At 39.0% G+C, this 17462-nt stretch overlaps 1 protein-coding gene across 2 annotated transcripts in view; it reads left to right on the top strand.

The window, feature by feature from the left end:
- Nucleotides 1-17462, top strand: part of NFE2L2 (NFE2 like bZIP transcription factor 2) — a 139480-nt gene that overhangs the window by 87537 nt on the left and 34481 nt on the right. Inside the window, exon 1 of one of the 2 annotated variants that reach the window (XM_077751087.1) lies at nucleotides 16796-17019. The exons of the other annotated variant lie outside the window; for it this stretch is intronic. Coding sequence (XP_077607213.1) covers nucleotides 16975-17019 — 45 coding nt within the window. The 5' untranslated portion in view covers nucleotides 16796-16974. Of the gene's footprint in view, nucleotides 1-16795; nucleotides 17020-17462 lie in introns of those variants that run through there. 2 annotated transcript variants of the gene reach the window in all.

Genomic DNA, 17462 nt, shown 5'->3' with positions numbered 1-17462 from the left:
GCTATGCCCCAACACCCCCACCCCCATTCACACCTGCTGGAATCTAAATTTGTCATGTTCTCAGTCACTCATAAAATGTCCTTCTTAGTGCCCAACAAATTTTTTGATTGGATAAACTAATCGCTATTAATGGGATTTGAAGTCAGAGGTGAAGGCCTCAAAAGTAAATCTTAACTGTACAGTTCATACTCCTTCTAGATGGTCTTAACACTTTAGTGAACCTAATTCCAGTGAAGAGATTTGAAATTGGGGGAGGAGGTGGCAGCATGGTGGAGGATTATTTGGGAAAGAGTTCTGTGGTGAGGGTTGCCAGATTTATCAAAGAGAAATTCAAGATGCCCAGGTGAATTTGAATTGCCCGTAAAACAATAAGATAATTTTTTAGTATAAGCATGTGCCTTGCAATATTTGTGATATATTTATACTAAAAATTATTCGTTGTTTATCTGGAATTCAAATGTAACTCAGTATCCTGTATTTTATCTGGCAACCCTGTGACCCATGATGTCTCCCAAATATGCAACCTGTGCAGTAGAAGGGCAGGATTGCTACAGAGTTTGGAACACTTTCCAAATGTCTGGCAGAAGGGAACCAGTTCATCTGAGAGGACATCACGTGGTACAGTTAGGTGAACTTTCTGGCCTCAAAGCCAAGCCTGGTGATACATGGGGGCATCTGAAGTAGGCCTGAACCGAAAACCCCTGGAGACTGGCCAAGGCGCCAGCAAAAAGGTTGTGTTCCACTGGATCCTTCGCAGAAATACTGTGTCTGCTTCTGGTGCTGACAACTAGCCCATCTGATATCTATCACACTAAGACATTATTTTTAGAGATGAGGAAGGAGTGGCAGGGTTTTAAAAATAAGGTACTAGATGTAGGGAGAACTTATTTGAGAACCTTAATCCTGACCAGGAAATGCAGCTCATGGGCCTGCTAGCATTAGACCTGGAAAAGATTAGTACCAGCAGCGTTCCATGTAAAAATGACTAAGACTGAGACTCCACACTTTTCTTATCAACAAAGGTGATGCTACTAGCTTCAAGAAAATTGCTTTCACCACCTATAATAACCTTTTCTCTTTCCAACTGTTGAAGAGAGAGGTTGTTTTGTTGTCTGGTTTTGGTTTCTGCACTGGGTATACCCTGTCTGCTCTTCCAGATCTACCTGCAGTCCTTCTTCTCTACCCTGCTCTGTAGAAGCTGACCCCTAGGGACTCACTTCTCCTCTGTCTTCTGGTTAGGACCGCCAACGGGTGATATCAGCAACAGATTGGAGGTTGGGAAGACAGATAGGTCAGAAGGATAGCTTTATTGTGGTTAGTGCTTATTAAAATGCTCCTGGCGTAAACACTCTGATAAAAAGCACTCGAAATAGAAACAGCTGAATACTTCTTTAACATGATTAAACCTATGTCATCCCAAAGCCCAGAATTCTGCTTGATAGAGAAACATTAAGGGCAGCCCTACTAAAGTTAGAAATAAGACAGGAATGCTCATNGCTCGAACCCACGAACCGCGAGATCATGACCCAAGTGAAAGTCGGACGCTCAACCGACTAAGCCACCCAGGCGCCCCCCACCATTATTATTTAAAACTTTACTGATGGCACTAGCAGTCACAATTAGACATGATAAAGATTTCAAGTGTAAAAATGGGAAAGGAAGAAAAATACCCACTATTTGCAGCTAATATGATTGTATGCCTTTAAACCCTAGAAATTCAAGTGATAAATTACTATAAACAAGAAAAAATTTAGTAAAGTAGAAAGATGCAAAATTAATATACACAAACCAATCAATCTGATATATACAAAAATAACTTATTAGAAAATAGAAGGATGGAAGCACGCCTGGGTGGCTCAGTCAGTTAAGCTTCCAATTCTTGATTTCAGTTCAGGTCATGATCTCACGGTTAGTGAGTTCAAGCCCTGCAGCGGGCTCTGTGCTGACAGGGTGGACCCTGCTTGGGATTCTCTCTTGCCTCTCTCTGTCCCTCCCCCACTTGCTCTCTATCTCTCTCTCTCTCAAAATAAATTTAAAAATAAAAATTAAAAACTACAAAAAAAAGATAGAAGGATGAAAGACCTTATTTAAGGTAGCAACAAAAAAGAGGAAGTACCTAGGAATAAATTTAACAAGAAATGTACAAGCTGTATACGTAGAAAGCTTGAAAACAAAACCAGAGGACCAAAAAAAGATTTGAACGAGTGGAAAGACATCCCTGGATAGGGAGATTCTAAATTGTTAAAATGTCACTTTCCCTAACTTTATTTAAAATTTTAGCACATCCTAATAAAAATACCAACTTTTATTCTTTTTTTACACCACAAAAAAATTCTCCTGACTAGCGCAGGAGGAGAATAGCCAGGAAAGTTCTGAAAACAAGAGAAATATGTACACCTGTGTGTGGCAGAAGGTGGAATGGTTAGCCTTACTACTTATTAGAACACATTATAAAGTCTCAGTAATTAAAACAATGTGGATTTAGTCCATAAATGAACATACAAATGAATGGAGTAAATGAGAATGTTCTGATACAGACCCAAATAGATAGGAATCAGTATGTGAAAAGGTGACATTGCAAATCACCAGGAGAAAGAGACTACTCAATAAATAGTGTTGGTATAACTAAATATCCATCTGGAGTGGTGCCTGGGTGGCTCAGTCGGTTGAGCATCGGACTTCGGCTCAGGTCATGATCTCATGGTTCATGGGTTCTAGCCCCGCGTCAGGCTCTGTGCTGACAGCTTAGAACCCGAAGCCTGCTTCAGATTCTGTGTCTCCCTCTCTCTCTGCTCCTCCCCAGCTCATGCTCTGTCTCTCTCTCTCTCTCAAAAATAAACCCTAAAAATTTTAAAAAAAATAAATAAATAGCCATCTATAATAAAAGTAGGTCCATATTTGACACTATTCAATAAAGTAAATTACAAAGATATCATATAAGTATTTAAATGTAAAAGACTATAACTAAAATCACTAAAAAGGGGCACCTGGGTAGCTCAGTTGGAAGAGCAGGTGACACTTAATCTCAGGGTCGTGAGTTTGAGCCCCATGTTGGGTGTAGAGATTGCTAAAAATAAATAAACTTTAAAAAAAGAATTTATGGTATTTAAATAACAAAAAATAATAATATCACTAAAAAAAAACTATGGGTGAATTCCTTTATGATTTTGGAAGGCCTTTGTAAATGTGACTGAAAATCCAAAAGCCATTTAAAAATTGATAACTTTGATTATGTTAAAAAAAGTTTCTTTCACCGTAATTAAAGTTAACAGACAAATGAGAAGCTGGGAAAAAGAATCTTCAACTCATATAACAAAGTACTAATATTCCTTATATACAAAGCACTACTAGAAATAAGTAAGACGAAAAGTTGAGATCCCAAGAGAAAAATTGGCAATGGAAATGAATAAACGAATGGCTTCTGGTACCAGTTACAACAAGCAATTCTCAGACACAAGCTGGGTATCCTACAATTTTACTCCATTCTGAGACTATTTACCGGGAGATTGCTTCAGATCCCATAAGTTAAGGACTCAGTCCTCCAACACTACCTGCTCTCCACTTCAGATGCCAATAGCAAGTCCAGGTTGTCACCTGGATGGGTTATAGATTAGAGGTTCCAACAACTCCCCTCTTGGGTTTGATTATTTTGAGCAGCCCACAGAACTCAAAAGAAGCATTTTATTTCCCAGATTACCTTTTTATTATAAAATTATATAACTCAGGAACAGCCAGATGGAAGAGATGCATAGGGCAAGGTATGAAGAAAGTTATGGAGTTTCCATGCTCTCTGAGAGCTCCACTCTCCACATGTTCACCAACGCAGGAGTTCTCTGAATCCCTCTGTTAATGTTTTTATGGAGGCTTCATTACTTGAGCATGATTGATTCGATCATTGGGCATTGGTGATTGAATGCAGTGTCTAGTTGTTCTCCCATCCCAGGAGGTCAGGGGGGGTGACTGAAAGTTCCAAGCCTCTAATCAAAAGGTTGACTCTCCTGACAACCCTCCCCCATCCTTGGGTGCTTTCCAAAAGTCACCTAATTGACATAACAAAAGAGATCTTTATTGCTCCCATCACTTAAGAAATTCCTAGAGTTTTAGGAGATCTGCCAGAAACTTAAGGAGACCAAATACATATTTCTTATTATAAATCACAAAGTCACAACTCACAGAAAACTTCATAAGTATATGAAAAGATATTCAACTTCACTCATAAGAGAAATCCAAATTAAAGCTATGCTGATATATCATTTTTCATATATCAGATATTCAAATATTTAAAAGTTTGATTATGTTTGTGGGATTGTAAATTGGTACAATTCCATGGAAGGCAATTTGGCAAAATCCATCAATCTTGTAAATGCATGAATCCTTTGACCCAATAATTCCTTCTAATCAAATATATCGTTTAAATATACTTGACACATAAAATGATTTAGGTATGAGTTTATTCGTTGTAGCATTACTTATATTAGCAAAATTGGAAACAACCTAATGTCCATCAATATGAAACTGGTTAAGTAAATCATAATGTATCCATATAATGGAATATTATGCAGCCATAAACATAAGAAATACATAGAAAGAAAGGATATGCTGTACTGATAGGGAAAGTTTTTCCAAGATTATACACACACACACACACACACACACACACACACACACATATAATTTTTTTTGAGAGAGAGAGCATGCAAGGTAGGGAAGGGGCAGAGGGGCAAAGGGAGAGAGAATCTTAAGCCAGCTCTGCATTCAGTACAGAGCACGGTGCGGGACTCAGCCCTGAGATCATAACCTGAACCAAAATGAAGAGCTGGGCACTCAACCAACTTGAGCCCCCAGGTGCCCCCTTCAAGATATTTTTAATTAAAACTGCAGTATGCGCTATCTACTTCTTTCTGTGTGAAAAAAGAAAAAAATGTAAAAAATATATATATATATATATATTTGTTTGTATATCCATAAACTACTCTGAAATGATATCCAAGAAACCAGTGATGGTGAACTGGGAGGAGACCTAGTGAATGGGAGATAGGAAGGGAGAGAAATGCTCTCCTTTCATATCTTTTAAATATTTGAGTCATGGGCATATATTACTTATTCAAATATTAAATATTTTTAAAGTGCTCGTAAAAAAAATCAAACAATACAGAGATGCCTAAAGTAGGTAATGAATGGCCCCCTCTGCCTAAACCTCCCGCTCAGAGAAAACCAATGCCAACAAACGACTATCGGCCTTAAGAGATTTAGTCATTGAGAAGGAGACAGGATACTTTTTTAAAAATTAGGTATTAGGCAAGGAAAACGTTATTTTCTGAGTCTGTGAAATGCTGTTGTGGCATTGCCAAATCCACTTAGACCAAAGATTAGCAACTGAAATAAATATTGACCTCTTTCTGCACACTCAAGAGTGAGCCATTGGACTTACATAGCACATTCAATCCTATGTGAATTCAGGTATATGTAAAATTAGAATTGGAAAATAATTCTGAATTAGGTAGCAATTTAAAGCGAGCGGTAGAGGCCATTAACTCTAATGGGCTGAGTATTATGTGGATGTGAAATTAAGACATTAACATTTCAGCAAATGAAAATGTTTATGTAGTCTGAAAATTCTTGGCACCGGAACCAAAGAATTCAGCCAGCAAGGGCCTATAAACTACAAACATAAAAGATTTGCAAAGAACACTAAAAAATATTCCTAATTTTCTACTCCATTATTAAAAATTATGTTAAAATATTTTCCAACTGGAATTTGACATTCCACTAGTGCAATGAACCAAATAATCATGTTTCAAAGACCGCCCCCCCCCGAAGATCAAGTTCCTTTGATTCATAAAATTCCTTGATGAATAGGAAATGAATGTTATAAATATCTGTGACAAAAAGCATATATATCGCCTCCCTGTTTCAAAACTAATATCACGATCTTTAGCCAAACCAACAGTTAGTATTTTTAATAAATTTGTCTTAATATAACACAACAAAACAATGTTTATACAAACACTCTTTCCTCTCTTCTTATAAAAGTAGTGTGTTAATGTTGGAAGAAACCTTAGAAATCAACAAGTCTGGGAGCACCTCGGTGGTTCAGTCGGCTGGGCGGCTGACTTCAGCTCAGGTCATGATCTCACGGTTAGTGGGTTCAAGCCCCGCATCGGGCTCTGTGCTGACAGCTAGCTCAGAGCCTGGAGCCTGCTTCACGTTCTGTATCTCTCTCTCTCTCTGACCCTCCCCTGCTCACGCTGTCTCTCTCTCTCAGAAATAAATAAAATGTTTAAAAAAAATTTTTTTAAAGAAGTCAATGAGTCCACTCATGCAATCATTCATTCATTTAACAAATAATTATCAAGTACCCCCATGTATCAGGCAAAGTAAAAAGCAATAGGATAAGAAGATGAATAACACAGTTTCTGGCCCTTGAGAAGCTTGCCTAAGCTAACTCCTTTATTCTTATTTTGAAGAATCTCTAAGCCTCTCAAGTTCAGACCAGTACTTCTTTTGATTATACCAAACATCAAGCATTTTTGAAAAGAACTAATCTAAAAGAATGGCAGTTATCTATTATTAATGCTTTTCACATAGTAATTTTTTGGTTTTGGATTACCATTTTAGAGGATCTAATTCTTCTTCGTCTTCACAAGTAATTTTATATACATTATGACAGTTACCTCACAGGACTTTCACAGATAAGGAAACTGATGTCAGTGAGATTAATCAACTTTCCCTGCATCACACAGCTAGTAAGTGAACCCAGATCTGTCTCTAGCTTTTCTAGTCTCTCTGCCGTAGTACCCAGCAGGATTTGTGAAAATGTAAGCTTCAGAAATTGTAATAAATATTAATACTTTAAGAGTGTATGATTGAAATTTGATTGTTAAATCTTCTGCTGCTTTATAGAGAATTTCTTTATTTTTAATGTTTGTTTATTTTTGAGAGAGAGACAGAGACAGAGAATCCAAAGCAGGCTCTGCACTGTGTGAGCACAGAGCCCAACGTGGAGCTCGAACTCACAAACCGTGAGATCATGTCCTGACCCAAAATCAAGAGTTGGGCACTTAACCACCTGAGCCACACAAGCACCCATCACAGAGAATTTCTTAGAGAAAAGCACACTATAATTAAACAATGTATTTCTGAGCACCTTAATGTCATTTCAAGAAGAACATGAAGTGACATTGGATAACTATTTGTTTAAGTCATTACAATACTCTGCATTAAAATGATCAGTGTAGGGGTGCCTGGGTGGCTCATTTGGTTAAGTGCCCGACTTCGGCTCAGGTCATGATCTCACAGTCCATGGGTTCAAGCCCTGCGTCAGGCTCTGTGCTGACAGCTCAGAGCCTGGAGCCTGCTTCAGATTCTGTGTCTCCCTCTCTCTCTGCCCCTCCCCTCTCACTCTCTGTCTCTGTCTCTTAAAATAAAATAAAGACATAAAAAATCTTTTTAATCATCAATGTATAAATGAAATTAGTTTTTTTCCCACATATTCCTTTACCTTTTTATCTATAAACCTTCCTATAGCTTTATCTTTTGTTCATTTGAACTGCTTTGCTGTACGTCTTTTGAATATCCATATCAAGTCTACTATATTCTTTAAGTTACTATAATATTTTTACATTACATTATTATGTTTTTTAAAAGGTGCCTGATTTTCCTTCTTTTAGGCACGTTGGTGTGACTCTCCTAATGCACACGTTTCTCTACTTTTAAGTCTCTAAGGAGAAAGACATTCACTTTACAGTAAATTGTTGATGCATAGCTTGCTCAGAGCAGGGTTTGGATTTTTGCAATCACAAAGGTGATCTATAGTAAAAGAGATAATTTGCGTAAAAGTCTCATGACTGAATCTGGCACTGATTGGCAATTAGCTTTGAAGGAAAACCTTAGACCTTGGAATCTGACCATAAAATCTGAATCATGTTCCTTAGAGTGATATTCTTCAAATTCACCTGTGAGCAACTAGGAATTAGATACAGATACAGATAATTTTCCTTTCTTTCTTTTTTTTTTTTTTAATGTATTTACAGATTTGGGTCAATAGTAGAGGGCTGGTAAGCAGCAATCAAGAGAGAAAAACAAATATGTGGAAATCTTAAACTAAATTTCAACATGAAAATTATAGCATGGTTTATGTAGCTTTATTATATGCCAATAGCATAAAATTATGCTACACCCTTCTAAGTATGTCATACACTTAAATGGGGTCCATGGCAAAAGTTATGGTATAGATCATAGTCCCTACTCTGTTTAATTATTCACAAATAATTAATTTATTGTGAATAAATTATTGTAAATAATATTGGGTGGTATCTTGGGACCTAGCTTGGCCCAGTGAAAAGGCAAAAGTTTTGGAAAGAGCTAAACCTAGGATATCATGTGAACTCTGCCATGGAGCTTGGCCAAGTTACTGAATCATGGAGTTGTGTGACCTTGGTCAAGTTACTGTATCGGATTGAACTAAGCTATATCACTTGTAAAATGGTTGTCGTGAGGATTAGTAATGACTGATAAAAGGTTTGGAAGTAGAGGTTCTTACATAGTAGGCACTCAATAAACTCAGTCTGACCTGAGATATTTCACAAACAATTTTTTATTGACTAATTACACAATAATTTTTTATCAAATTGATTACAAGGAAATTAAGTATTGGTGTTATATGACCTTCCCCCTGGAATGGACAATTGAAATTGAAAGGACATATTTCCTGCTGCTGACAATGCAGTGCTTACTTCCCCAGGGGACTAGAACAGACTAACTTTAGTAAAAAATGTCTCCATAATGTTCCTTTGTGGAGACATCTATAGTATAGACAAAAACTTCCTTTGTCTTATAAATAAGTATTGTCACAAAATATCTATTTATTCAGTGTTTAGGGCTTGTTTATGTTGTTATAAATAGATCTGCAGTGACCTTGTTAGAGTACTTAAAAATGATTTTAACCAATTTGGTTTAAATTGTTTATGGTAACAACTAGGGTTTCAAAGAGAGCAGAATAAAGGAGGTAAAAGAAACAGGTAATAGCTGTTGCTTTTCAACACAGTTCAGGAAGTATGAATAAGTAGGTCCATCAAAGCATGGTACGTGGAAGAAATTCTGAGATACCAATAGAAAGTAAAAGCTTAGTGTTTTGTAATAGTTGTTTTTTTTTTTTTTTACAAATTCAAATTTTCATTAAGATGCATATTTTACATTTTCTGGAATTTTTATGTCATTTAAATCAATAGTTAACAATATTTGCTTCCTATAATTCCTCTCTGATTATCTAACAACAGTTTGTAACAATGAAGCATAGTGTAGAGATGTATCCCCTTCCACTCAATGTATAGAAAACATTATATTATGCATTAAAACTGCTGTGCTCTGAAAAGATAATCATTTAGTCATTAGAGGAATTCAATTTAAATGCAAATTGAAACCGCAGTCACACACCCACCCACACCCATATCCACACCCACACACACGAATGACTATACCAAGTAGTCTTGGCAAGTATGTGAAGGAACTCTAATAGATTACTAGTGAGAATATAAAATGGTATAACCATTTAGGAAAATATATAGCTGAATATTATGAAGTTGAAACACTCCTACCATATGACTCATGGATTCTACTCCGAGGTATTTACCCAAGAAAAACGAAATGTATATTCATACAGAGACTTGGATGTCCAGCAGCTTTGTTCGTAGCTAAAAAATGGAAACAACCCAATGTCTATCAACATGTGAATGAATGAACAAGTTGTGGTATATCCACACAGTGAATACTACACAACAATAAAAAACAATTAACTAGTGATATATGCAAAAACATACATGAATCTCAATTATGTGGAGTGAAAGAAGCCAGATTTAAAAAGAGTATAAATTGTATGATTCCATTTATAATATTCTAGAACATGCAAACTAATCCATAAGTCCAGAAAGTAGATCAGTAGTTGCCCAGGGATGGAATAGGGGAAAGGGAGAAGCAGAATTAAAATGAGACACAGGCAAACTTCTGAGGGTGATGGACATATTTATTATCTTGATTGTTTTGATGGCTTCACAAAAAAACATCAAAACTTATTAAATTATTGTATGTCAATTATACCTCAAGCTGTTTTAGGGGGAAAAAACCCATTGTATCAATTTTTCATAAAAATGAAGAGACAACCCTGACCTTGTGCTAGATCCACTGCCTCTTTTCTCTGGCATCCACCACTTCCTGGCTATGGGCAGTGGTGATGTTTTACCACTGGACGTTGACCTTAAGGACAGAATCCATGTTTAATGCCAGGCGTAGTACCTTTCATCATCTGTTATTTTTTGAATGAATAAATTGCCTGGATACTTTTTGGCAAAACATTTCAGAAAACTGTTCTACCCAAATTCCCTAATTAACTCTTGCTATTTTTTTTTTTTACTATCCAAAAGAGGCAGCAAATCTTCATGCTTAAGAACGTTAGTGCCAGACAACAAAGGAAACAATAAAACTGATAGGCAACCGATGGANAACTACCTACTACTTGGCCATAGGTAGAATCAGCTAGCCACTCAGGTCTCTGTTTCTTCATTTTTATTTATTTATTATTTTTTTAAATATTTTATTTTTAAGTTATCTCACACCTAACATGGGGCTTGAACACACAACCCCGAGATCAAGAGTCCCATGCTCCACCATCTGAGCCAGCCAAGCGCCCTGTGTCCTCATTGTTAAAGGAGTTTATAATATACTTGTGTCATTGGTTTTCTGAGAGGATTAGATAAAATAATCCATTGTAAAGTGCATGGCCCATAGTCAAAACTCAATTTTTAAAAGGCAAATGAAGGGGCTTCTGGGTGGCTCAGTCGGNAAAAAAAAAAAAACATTTAAAAAAATAATTTAAAAAAAGGCAAATGAATTCATACATTTACTATCACAAACCTTTTAAAGTTTATGAACCTCAAAAACTGAAATATTTTCTTTCATCAGGAGAAAGAAATGCGATGAACAGGTACCTAAACCTTACCAGGAAAGATTGCTTTTTTCTAAATGTTTGTTTGTTTTCTCTCTGTCTCCAAATAATAAATAAATAAACATTAAAAAAAACAACTGGCATTAAAGTTACCTACATGTTAGGCTTTTAGAAGCACACAACCAGAGGAATTTAATTTATTGGAAGAAGTGCAACGGTTATAATAGCTTATAATTTTATCAGTGTATTTTATACCAAGGCTCTTAGACCTTTTCATTAAAACAGAAATATAAAAACTCTACCATTAGGTAGAGAGGCTGAAAATGCAAACAGTCCATTTAGTTTTTCCTGCTCTTCACTTTCAGGTTCTTATATGTAGAAATCCTGTCTCATATTTGTTTGCAAGTCTTCTCTCTAGTGAAAACTACTTTATCATTCTTTCCATGGGGAATTAATTAAACAGAATGTGGAAAAATGTCATCTCCAGGGTGCCTCGCTGTTAGTTCCCTCAGTAAATACAGCACAGCCAAGGGGCTCTACAGAGACCTAGACTGGACTGAGCCTAGGCTTTAGAACTGGCCAGTTGCAGAGAACAATTTTCTTGAGCTTTGAGCAACTCACGTCATTGTTTTGTTGCCTTCTGATTTGATATTGGGCCTAATCACGTCTCTATGATTTGTAGGGAATATTTATAAAATATATGAAATAATTATCATCATTAATAAACTAGGTTATTAATCTCCTCCAAAAATAAGGTGCTGGCATTAAAATAAAATTTACAACTGACCCTTCAGATCTGATCCAGTACTAAATTTGCCTTTCAAAGTCCTGTTCAATTTGTTCTGTGGGAAGAACGTAATACCAGGGTCAGGAAATGTTGTTCTGTTCCTGCCAGTGTCAATAGCTAGCTCTGTGGTCATTGGTAACCACTTCGCCCCTCAGTTTCCTCAAATGTAAAAGTGGAGAGTTGGACTAGATCAGGAAGTGAAAGCACCACTCCTGCTATTCTGTGTCCATGGCAGACATTATTAATCAATCACTGAAAATTTTCTACCAAATTGGAAAGCTGCTTCTGAATTCTCAACAAAGCATTATAGAGTTGGTAATCAAAGTAAAACTTTATGGTCATCTTTGGGTCAGTAAATCTTTAAAAGTTCTTTTAATTCTCATATTACGCAGAGGCCAAAATGAGAGTCATGGAATAGCAAATGCCAAAAGACAAATACCTTGGCAATTCTTACTTCCTTTTTCACCTTCCAACCTCTGAGTGTGTTAAAGACTGAAAGGGCTGTCCATGAGGATATTTTGCTCTTCCATGATTGCATTCAGCTTTTTGTTTATCCAAAATGAAAGCAGTTTAATTGATTTTCCCCCAATTCCAAAAATGCTTACTATAAAAATTTGAACAGTAAAGTACAAATAAAAATGAAAATTATCTGATAGTCAACACCCATTATTAATATTTGGTAACTGGCCTTGCAGACATAGCTCTAGGTGCGTTTTTCTGTCCTCTGTTTATTTTCTTTATATGGCAATGTTATATATGGTCAACTTTGAGTATCACTCTGAAGCTGTGGTTCTTAGTCTCTACTCAAAGTACTCACAAAAATTCCATGTTTGTCTGGGGGCTCCTGTTCTGCTGAGTGAATGTTGCAAACATAGCAGTAGATTGAAAGAGCAAAGGATCTTTAGACTGTTACCACAACCGCACTGAAAAATGTGGTCAATTCTCCAGGCTCCACTCTAATAAATACAGAATGGAACAATTTACAAAGCTCGTGGTTAAAATTCAATCTGAAAATGAAATGGACCCAGTGGCTTGGGAGAAAGCAAATGTTCCTCCTTTATCCTCTACCCCACCCCCACTTTTTTTTTTTTTGCTTATTATTATAATATAAAGTAATATATGCTTATTTAGGAAAACAGGCAGAAATGAGAAAAATAAAATCATAAGCAATCTAACTAATCAGAATGATTATGATTAACATTTTGGAGCATATATGTTCAGTCGTTTTTTTCAATGCATATATATTTATGGAAGTATCAACACATAATTCAAAAGCACTCCTAAAACTTCCGGGGTTTTTGCTTTGCTCACTGCACTGCAGTTTCTGCAGAGCGTTATTTTTATTATGAGCAGGAAACTATACAATTTAAAACTGGCATTGGAGATATACAGTTCTTTGTATCAGTAGTTTGCATAGTGACGTATGCACATCAAGGAACCAAGGTTATGGGTGTGTTTTGAAATTAATACACCAACTACTTTGAACACTGGTGTATAGGAGTTCAGTTTATCTACTGGGCATGCAGCTCCTGAAGTTTAAATTCCCTCAGCAGATATTCAGCAAGTATCTTACATAACTAGTATAAATGAGGTCATGTCACGGCCAGAATTTTTATATGCATTTGTATCTCCATGTATTTAATGGATGAAATGTCTGTGTTCCTTAAGTGTATTCTGACAAGAATATCTCATCATCTAAAATCATCTATCTAACAATATGATACTAGTCCATGCTGTGATAAGGTAACTTATTTTGTATGTAGCAAAAAAAAAAAATACATTATAGGAAAGATACCTTCCTCACTCACAGGGAAGTCAATTTGCCTCTAAGGGTTTGAGACTCTATTACATTGCAAAATACCATCCCTATATGTGCCCCTCAGTGATGGTTAACAAACAAAAAGCAGCCAGGAGAAACCTTGTCTTTGTTACCTATTGCTGAGAAACAAGCCACCCCCAAAATTTAGTGCCTGAAAACAATTGATTAAAATCTCTTGCAATTATTTGGGCTGATCAGACACAGCCAGGCAGCCGTCTACGGGTCTTGCTTGGAGTCTCTCATTGATGGTGTTAAATAGTAGTTGGGGCGAGAATTCTCTGGGGGCTTGACTAGGTGAGCTGGAAGGATCCAAGAAGTTTTCTTCACTCACATGTCTGGTGCTTTGGTTCACATAGCCTCCCTCTCCACCCGGAACCTCTTCCCCCAGGGTTTTCTCCATGGCCTCTCTTCCCATGAAGCTAGACTTCTTACATGATGGCTGACTTCTATGAGTGTAAAATTAAAAGCTCCCAGGACTTTTTAAGGCTTAGGCAGAGACCTGGCATCGTATCAGTTCCAGCTTCTTTCCAGAAGTTAAAACAACTCAAGGCCAGCCTTGATTCAATCTAGGGGGACTATACAAGCACAACAGTATGAGGAGTGGTGGTTCATTGGGTGCCATTTTTGGAAACTAGTAACCCAATATTCTCCAACTATAAATAGGACAAATTTAGAATTTCAACTATAATTCCAGAAAAAGTCTGGGTATTTTCTGGCGTAAACACAGAGTACAATTAAAGAGGAAGTGAAAAGAGAAGGTAAGAAGTCTCAAGGTGATGAAGGATTTTGAAACAGGTGTTTCCTTGGCTTTGCAAACCTGGCAGATTAGATCAGAGAGAGGAATATGAAATAAACGGGCCATTGCATCACCATTATCCAAATTTTGTGTACTCAGAAATCATTAATTGATGATGCTTATTTTTTGTCATAACTCTAGAACCAAGTATTACAATTCTGACACATTTAAAGCATATATGCAGGGTTGTCTTTCCAAAGACAGCAAAGAACTCAGACAGCAATGGAAATGTGCAAGGGTTAGTAGAATGCGAAATAGATGAAGAAAAAATAAAACAGTAGCTAGGAAAGCCAGCAGTAAAGATTCCCATGGCACCAGAACAGGACAGGAAAACCAGCATCCTTTTTCCTGTTCCTCTGGAGCTTCTCAGTGCATAGTATCTGTGCCCCCACAGCACAGTATGTAAGTTTAGAGGGCAAGGAAGGGCCCAGTCCTCACAGGAAGACAATCTCATTCTGCAAAGAGTGTCTGCAAAGACTGGGAACCTCCATGACATAGATGGTCTGAGACTAGGGTTCCTTTTTCTTGTGCTGAACCACCATTTAACACCAAGCAGCTTTTCATTAATGTTTATTTTTCTTTGACATGTTTCCACTGTTATCATATTATTCTCCTCCCTTTAAAAATATGTACTCTGGAGGTGCCTAAAATAATAACACTCCCAGCAATTGCAGTTTTGAAAAATAAAGGTATTTCATTCATTAAACTCAATGGAAATTTGTTGCTTAACAAGGAAATACCAAACACTTTATAAACTCCTAGAGGGCAGCCACCATGTCATATATGACTTTGATATCTCCTACCTCCTGCGTTCACTGTCTACTTTCTCCAAAGTGTAGTTTTTAATAAGTAACTTGAATTGTTAAACAATATGCTTTTGTGTCCTTTGATGCAGAAATGTCATTTCCTTATGTCTCTGCATGTTTCATATAAAGTTCATTGTAAATAATTTCACCTAAGCTTGTTTTCAGTGTGCAACTCATTTTGCAGGCTTTTCAAATAATAGCTGAAAAGGTTTACAAGTTGAAGAAGCTTGCTTCAATTACAAGCAATTAATTTAGATAGGCTTCACTTACCTCAAGGAATATTTGAACAAAAATACAGATAAATCCTGGGAGTGTCGAATTATGCAACCAAGAGAAAGTAAGTTCTTTGCAGTTTTTTGGGCGTTGATCTGCTAAAGTCAGGCATTTTTTTTTCCCCTGTCAGGTTTTGAATGAAATAGTAAAACCTCTGACAGTACTGTCTACTTCACCTGGCTTTGCATAATTCTGAGAAACTAGAAACAAAGATTATTAAAGAGTTAGAAAGATTGTTAATGCATAAGAGATTGAAAAAAATAAAACTATCTCTTCTCTCTTAAATCTGAAAAGATTTCACAATATTCGTTTTCAAGTACTTGAAGTTTTCTGTGGACAATGTAAAATTAATTTTTAAATAATTGCTTTTAATGTACAAAGTAATATATTAATTGTAGATTTAAAAGGCTTAAAGTAGCAACGGGAAAGGTAAAAATCATTCGTGATGTTACATCTATTATTTTAGTAAACACAGAAGTTCAATTTTTTCCTAGACACCACATGTTTTTACAAGACGGGTCCATACTACACAAACTGTAACTAGGTCTTTTTGTTTTTATTTTTTTAATTATCTGCTGGGAAGAATATAAAAGAAACCTGTGAAGATTATGGCTTGTTGTAGTATTGCTTAAATACTTAAATTGTTAAAAGACGCCATTTATGGTGTGACGTGTGCGCTTTGGTGGGAAGAGAAGAGTCTTGGTGGGCAATACTGACCATTCTCCGAGCAAAAGAGACCTCCTCGTGTGCCCACAGCGATCTGGGCCAGCTAGAGTGGCAGCGCGTGGGAGTAAGCGGAGGGCGTTCAGGGTGACTGCGAGCACGAGCTCCCCGCGCGGTCCACGGCTGCCCTGGGCAAGTCCCACTGGCCCCGGCCCAGGACCAGACGGAGGGCGAGAAGGCAGTTCGCGCCGCGCACGGCCTGGGTCCAAATATCTAGCGCCCGCCCCCAGGGCTGGCGCCACTCTCGGGCGGTGGGGTGAGATAAAGTCGGGCAAGGTTCTGCAACTCCAAATCAGGGAGGTGCAGCTCCGACACCGGCGCCTCTGCCGGGTCTCCAGGAGTGTTTGTTCCAACTGTTTAAACTGTTTCAAGGCGCCCGAACCCGAACGACCTTCTGCAAACAACTCTTAATCTCGCGGGCCGAGAGTTTAGGTTTTATTTACGGGGGGCGGGAGGGATTGAGCACGAGGTCCGGGAAGCTAACGCAGCCCGCCTCCCGGTACCTTGCCCGCCTGTCCGCAGGGACCCCCACCCGCGGCCCTTCGCCGCCCCAGGCCCGCGAGGTTCTTGCGTCAGCTGGGGCGGGGGTGGGGGATTTTCGGAAGCTCTGCCCGCGCAGCCAGCCCGGGAAGGACTAGCCTGGGCTCTTGCCCCGCCCTCCGAAGGGTGGGAGGCGGAGCGGGACAGCAGCCCAGCCGGCCACTCGGGCTGTGTCGCGGGAGTGCTGCGGAGACAGGAGGAACAGTCGTCGCCTGTACCGCCCAGTCCGCGCCTCGGCACCTGGGACAGGGCTGCCGTCGAGGAGGGCCAGACCACGGTCCGCAGCTCATCATGATGGACTTGGAGCTGCCGCCGCCCGGACTGCCGTCCCAGCAGGTGCTGCCCTGGCCCATGGAGCCCCGCGGTGGTGCCGGGACGGGGACAGGGGCTCAGGGAGCTGCGGACCGGGCGGGACAGCCGCAGCCGGCTTCTCCAGTCTACGGCTGGAGTCCGGACTGCTGCGGCCGCGCACTAGAGTCGCTGCGCTGGCTCTGGAGGCCGGGGGCTGGGGAGCGGGAGGGGCGGAGACCCGAAGGACCGCGAGGTCCTTAGGGACCGCGAGGGGAGTGGGAGTGCGGCCCCCGAGGGCGACTAGGTGAAGGTCTGGAGGCTACTTCCGTGTGCGTAGGGCGAAGGGGCCTCTCTAGCCGCATCCCGGCTTCCGGAGCTGGGACTCGGGAGCCCCAGCTGGAGTTTGAGCAGCCCCAGAGGTGGCAGGGCAGGAGGGGGCGGACGCTGGCGGTCTGAGCCGGCGCGGCCCGGCCCTTCCGGGGCTGCGC

This window comes from Crocuta crocuta, unplaced genomic scaffold (assembly GCF_008692635.1).
Source record: "Crocuta crocuta isolate KB4526 unplaced genomic scaffold, BGI_CrCroc_1.0 scaffold219, whole genome shotgun sequence".
Classification (NCBI taxonomy): Eukaryota; Metazoa; Chordata; class Mammalia; order Carnivora; family Hyaenidae; genus Crocuta; species Crocuta crocuta.
The sequence above is the reverse complement of the archived record's forward strand: the minus strand, read 5'-3'. Positions and strand labels throughout refer to the sequence as shown.